Genomic DNA, 6,621 nt, shown 5'->3' with positions numbered 1-6,621 from the left:
GAAAAAAAGAGTAATCTGATGCAATTTGGTGAACTTGACCTATACTATGGGAGCAGTAGCTCAAAAGAGGGAACAAATTCACGAATCATTCCCAACCCCTCCACACACAGAGTAGACAGGGATGGGCAACTTGGACATTGGTTACCCAAAATGGGGAGGGGAGGGTTACAAAGGCAAGAAGTGACTGGCTTACAAGCTTTCAAGAGGGAACCTAGAGCCATGGGGCATGGAGGAAGGCAGAATCTCCAGTGAGTAGCATCCAATCTGCCTAGGCGGAGTTGATGAAATGAAATGCAGATGGGTCTCTTGTGATACAGTAGTGAATAATTGTTATTAGGACTGATTGTGAAGGTTGGAAATGTAAAGGTAGACATTTTATAGCAAGGAAGGAAGTGATTAACTTTTCAGTCTAGGAGCAGAGGTCCCTAGGACCATCAACGGAGAAAAGCCGAGAGCAGGACCCTACCCAGAGAAACAGTGATGCCTGAGATGGAGGCAGAGACAAAGACATGGAGCGAGCGATAGAGCAGCTGGGGGCTTTAGATCCAGAGAGGGAGAGCGATTGTGTGCTGAAGACTTGGGTAGTGTAGGGGGCAGGCTTGCAGGGTATATATACCCTTTGGTTGGTTGATGATGCATGGAGGGGATTTTAACCATGGCAATGTTACGATGTACGATAGAATGAATGTAAAACTAGTGTTCTCCCATGTAAACTATCATATAATTCACAATAAAACACTAAAGAAAAAAAAAGAAGGAGGTGGTGAAGTAGGCATCAGATGGACCCCTAAAAGGCATCCTGGGTTACACTGAAGACCAGGTTGTCTCCTGTGACTTTAACTGTGACACCCACTCTTCCACCTTTGATGCTGGGGCTGGCGTTGCCCTCAACGACCACTTTGTCAAGCTCATTTCCTGGTATGACAATGAATTCGGCTATAGCAACAGGGTGGTGGATCTTATAGTCCACATGGCCTCCAAAGAATTAAGAGCCCCCTGGACCATCAACCCCAGCAACAGCACTAGAGGAAGAGAGAGGCCCTTAGCTGCTGGGAGTCCTTCCCCCAACTCTAATCCCCCTACACACTGAGAAGCTCCCATCCTCAGTTTCTATCCAAACCTCCTGGAGAAGGGGAGGGTCTTAGAGAGCCCAGTCTTGTTATGTACCATCAATAAAGTACATTATCCACCCACCCCCCCCCAAAAAAAGCACACTCCTGATTAAGACTGTTGAAACTAGGGATGGACAGGTTATCAATGAAACTTCTCAGCATCATGATGATCTTGAGTGAAAATTGTACCCACTTAGTGTGGCATTATATTACCAGCAAGATTAAAATGAGACCCGTCTTTCAAATTTCCTGACATATATGAGTGAAAGCCTCCAGTGCTGCATCAGTTTGTTGGAAAACTCCCATCAATTCTTGAAGCCTTGTTTTTTGCCAGTGCCTTCAGTGCACTTTGAACTTCTAGCTTCATTACTATGGTTCTTCGTCATATGGTACCTCTTGAAATGATTGAACATCAACCTATTATTTGGTTCTGACTCATAGCAACTATATATACAACAGAAGGAAACACTGGCCAGTCCTGAGCCACTCTCACCATTGTTAATGAGCCCATTGCTACTGCCACTCTGTGCCAGTCCTTCTCGTTGGAGGTCTTTTTTCCCCCAACTCTTGGTGACCCTGTATAGTGTTTCCAAAGACTGATTGGTGGGTTTGAACCGTTGACCTGGCTGTTAGCAGTCCAGTGCATGTCCTATGTCACCACACTAAGGATCCCTTAGAATCTCATGGAAACTTTATAAGTACGAATTCTGAGGCTCCATCCCTAGAAATTAAATTTTATTTTATCTCAGGGGAGTCAGTTTGAAGACTAAGTTGTACCTTACCGAAGCCAGGACACTTTCAGTAACCTCATGTTTATATGAAAGTTGGACAGTGATTAAGAAAGACAGAAGAAGAATTGATGCTTTTGAATTATGGTGTTGGAGGAATACCATATTTGTGACATTTTTTAATATATTAAACTTTGTTTTCACTTAGGCCGAATACATCAAGCAATGGTAACATCTTTAAATGAAGATAATGAAAGTGTAACTGTTGAATGGATAGAAAATGGAGATACAAAAGGCAAAGAGGTATGCTGTTGGGTTTATTTTATTTCTAGTCCTGCAACCAAAATTCTAAGTCTGAAATCTACATAGTATATGTATTGTTTATGATTCCCTGAGATATATTTCAAATGAATAATAATTTTCACTCATAAAAAGATATATTCTTCCTGTATGTTTTATGAGATTGAGAATGTCAATTCTGTTAATTATGAAATATTAATATTACATGAAAAATGCTATTCTTTGAACCCAATGCATAAAATTTAAAGGTTGCAATGATAGTTAATTTTGTTATCTTACTGATCACTGTTCTTAATAGTTCACAAAATGATGATGACAAAAACTATATTTTAATAGAAGTTTTAAAAATACGTATGGATTGTAACTCTAGATAATCTCATTTATAAGGCAAATGCCACCATTAGATTGACTTTTAAGCTGTTTATTCTGTGTAAATGTATATGAAAAGTAAGAGGTTAATTGTCAAAATAAACTCTCAAGATAAGTGTTTGTGTTTTTTAAACAGATTGACCTGGAGAGCATCTTTTCACTTAATCCTGACCTTGTACCTGATGAAGAAATTGAACCCAGTCCAGAAACACCTCCACCTCCAACATCCTCAGCCAAAGTAAACAAAATTGTAAAGGTTAGTGGTGAAACTGTAGAATAGGCTACATGTATATGCATGCTATCTGGTTTAGGGTGGTTTGGCTATGAGTTGTATTAACAAAATACTCCGTTTTTTAAGCCAGGCATATAAGAACATAAGGCCAACATTGCTTAGACATCATTAGTTGGTGTTGGGGGCCATTGAGTTGGTTCTGACTCATACTGACCCTATGTAGCAATAGAACTGCCCCCACAGGGTTTTCTTGGCTGTAATCTTTATATGAACAGATTGCCAGGTCTTCCTTTCATAGAATCACTGAGTGAGTTTGAACCACTTATCTTCCAGTTAGCAGCCAAGTGCTTAATGGTTGTACCACCAGAGCTCCTTACCGGTCATTTTTGTTGCTGTTTTATACCATCTATTCAATTCCTATAGAACAGAATATAATTATCTCATTGTTGTTAGGTGCCATCGAGTCGTTACTGATCCATAGCAACTTAAGCACAGCAGAACGAAACACTGCCCGATCCTTGACCAATCTCACTACTATTGCCAAGCTTGAGTCCCTCGATGCTGCCACTCGACCAGTCCATATCGTTGAGGGTCTTCCTCTTTTTCGCTAACCCTCCACCTTACCAAACATGATATCCCCATGGGACTGCCAAAAGAACAAACCAAACTGTGCTGGATGAAGTAAAGCCAGAATGCTCCTTGGAAGCCAGGATGACCAGACTTTTTCATCTCTCATACTTTGGACCTATCAGAAGGGACCAGTTCCTGGAGAAAGACATCATGCTTGGTAAAGTGGAAGGTGGGAGAAAAAGAGGAAGATGACCCCCACCCCCCAACAAGATGGATTGCTATAGTGGCAGCAGCATTGGACTCAAGTGTAACAGATAGTGAGGTTGGTGTAGGACTGGGCAGTGTTTCGTTCTGAAGTGCATATGGTCACTGTGAACCAATACTGACTCCATGGCACCTAACAGCAACAACCACAGCAAAAAGGAGGTCCTCGTACTTAATACTTAATGCTGCCCACCCAGACAGTGAATAAGGACTGAAAAACTGATGCCTTTGAATTGTGGTATTGACAAAGAATATTGAATATACCATGAATTGCCAGAGGAACACACGATTCTGGTTTAGAAGAAGTACAGTCACAATGCTCTTTAGAAGCAAGGATAGTGAGACTTTGTCTCCCATACTTTGCACATTTTGTCAAGAGGAACCAGTCACTGGAGAAAGACATGCTTGGTAAAATAGAGGATTAGTGAAAGAGAGAGAAGACCTTCAACAAGATGGGTTGACTTAGTGGCTGCAACAATACACCCAAACATAGGAAAGATTGTGAGGATGGCACGTGACCAGTCATTATTTCATTCAGTTATGTGCATAGGGTTGCTGAGTCAAAATCAACTCAGTGGTAACCCAACAACATGTGATTTGAATATATAGTTAGAGTTAAGAATCACTGTAATCGGAAACAGGGTCACTACGAGTTGGAACCAACTCAGTGGCACTTAACAACAAACAACAATTTATGTGTAATGTGTGAGTCTTTGAAAAGCCAGTTTCATAGTATTTTGATATTTTGGCTTAGTTATAGGCTCTAAGCTATCTAAAACTTAACTATTTTAATAACTATCCCCTGACATTCAAAGATGAAATTTACTACATGCCTTTGGAAGGATAGCATAGCAGTTAAAAACAAAAACGAGAATTAAGAATGCCTGACTTTGGAGGAGTGATTTAACCTTTCTTTGTTCCAATTTTTTAACCCATGAAACAATAACATCCTCATGTTGTTGTTATGTGCCGTGGAGTAGTTCCGACTCATAGCGACCCTGTACAGGGTTTCCAAGGCTATAAATCTTTACGGGAGCAGAAAGCCTCATCTTTATCCTACGGAACAGCTGGTAGTTTCAAACTGTGTACCTTGAGGTTAGCAGCCCGATTTGTAACCACTACGCTACCAGAGCTCCTAGATTGTGAAAATTTAAATTTATTAACACATATAAAGGAGCTATAGTGCGGTGACTCCATATGACCAGCAGTGGACTGACTGTGAACCACAAGGTCTGTGGTTTAATGCCACCAGCCACTCCGCAGGAGAAAGACAAGGCTTTCTGCTCAAAGATTTAAAAGCCTCGGAAACCCTGTACGGGACTGCTGTGAGTCAGAACTGACTCTACAGCCTTTAACTACTCTACAACAATGGCTCAGTGGATTAAATGTTAGGCTGCTAACTGAAAGGTTGGTGGTTTGATACCACCAGCCATGCCATGGGAGAATGATGAGGTAGTCTGCTTACATAAAGATTTTAAGGAATCCTGGTGGCACAATGGGTTAGCATTAGGCTATTAACTTCAGAATTAGTAGTTCTAACCTGCCAGCCACTCTACAGGAGAAAAATGAGGCAGTCTGCTTAGATAAAGATTTACAGCCTCAGGAACCCTGTGGGACAGCTTTTCTCTGTCCTGTAGGATCACTGTGAGTCAGAGTTGACTCCATGGCAGTGGTTTTAACACATATAAAGTGCTTAGGACAGTATCTTGCTCATGTTGATTCCTGAATATTTTGTGGAAGGGGTGGTGATAAAGGAAAAAGAATCTCTTCTGTAAAGGAACTTGAATAATGATAACATTGTTGTTGTTGTTGTTAAGTGCTATCAAGTCCGTTCCAACCCATAGCGACCATGTGTAGGGTTTTTGAGGAGTCACTGGTGAGCTTGAACTGCCGACCTTGCAGTTCAAATGGCTTTGCAGTCTGGCGCATTAACTCACAGCACCACATAATGGTAATTAATTAGGAGATTGTTGATAGTTTTTCCCATTTAGTTCTGTGTTACTGTATGTCTGCATACTTTTTTTTAAAAAAGGAAGCTAATACACGAATGCCACCACTCATCTGTCAGTTAGTCATACTGTGGTGGCTTGTGAGTTGCTGTGATTCTGAAAGGTATGCCACTAGTATTTTAAAGACCAGCAAGGTCACCCTTGGTGGACAGGTTTCAGATGAGCTTCCAGACGAAGCCAGACTAGGAAGCAAGAGTGACAAACTACTTCTGAATATTTAGTCACTGAAAACCTTATGAATAGCAGAGAAACACTGTCAGAGAATAGTGCCGGAAAATGAGCCCCTCAAGTTGGAAGGCACTCAAAATGCAACTGGGGTAGAGCTACCTTGTCAAAGTAGAGTTGACCGTGATGATGCGAATGGAGTAAAACCCGTGGGAGAAAAGCCTGCGTGAGACCTCCATATGCTGATGGGGCACAACTCAAAAATGAAGAGAAACAGTTGTAAACATCCATTGAAAATTGGAACATGGAATGTATGAAGTATGAATCTGGGAAAATTGGAAGTTGTCAAAAAATGAAATGGACCACATAAGCATCAATATCTTCGGCATTAGTGAGTTGAAATGGACTTATTGGCCATTTTGAATCTGATGACCACATGGTTTACTATGCTGGGAATGACTAATTGAAGAGGAATGGTGTTGCATTCATTGTCAAAAAGAACATACCCAGATCAGTCATGAGGTACAACGCTGTCTGTGATAGGATAATATCCAAGTGTCTATAGGTAAGTCCAGTTAATGCCACTATTATTCAAATTTTCGCACCAACCAGTAAAGCAACTTCTTCAGTCTGAAATTGATAAAACATGCAATCAAGATGTTTTGCTCATTGCTGGTAATTGGAATGCAAAGGTTGGGAGCAAAGGTGGAAGGATCAGTAATTAGAAAACATGGCCTTGGTGATAGAAATGATGCTGGAGAACTCATGGTAGAATTCTGCAAAACTATTGCTTTGTTCATTTCAAATATCTTCTTTAGACAGTATAAGACATGACTATACACATGGACCTCACCAGATGGAATACATAGAAG

At 40.9% G+C, this 6,621-nt stretch overlaps 1 protein-coding gene and 1 pseudogene across 3 annotated transcripts in view; both read left to right on the top strand.

Moving 5' to 3' along the window:
• LOC102841700 overlaps positions 1-1,292 on the top strand; it is an 8,479-nt pseudogene extending 7,187 nt beyond the window's left edge.
• KIF2A (kinesin heavy chain member 2A) overlaps positions 1-6,621 on the top strand; it is a 141,966-nt gene that overhangs the window by 69,014 nt on the left and 66,331 nt on the right. For all 3 annotated transcript variants that reach the window (XM_006876192.1, XM_006876191.1, XM_006876190.1), the window contains exons 2-3: positions 2,049-2,143; positions 2,646-2,765. In XM_006876192.1, coding sequence (XP_006876254.1) covers positions 2,049-2,143; positions 2,646-2,765 — 215 coding nt within the window. The remainder of the gene's footprint in view (positions 1-2,048; positions 2,144-2,645; positions 2,766-6,621) is intronic.

The sequence above is a fragment of the Chrysochloris asiatica genome, unplaced genomic scaffold (assembly GCF_000296735.1).
Source record: "Chrysochloris asiatica unplaced genomic scaffold, ChrAsi1.0 scaffold00362, whole genome shotgun sequence".
NCBI classification, from domain to species: domain Eukaryota; kingdom Metazoa; phylum Chordata; class Mammalia; order Afrosoricida; family Chrysochloridae; genus Chrysochloris; species Chrysochloris asiatica.
The sequence above is the reverse complement of the archived record's forward strand: the minus strand, read 5'-3'. Positions and strand labels throughout refer to the sequence as shown.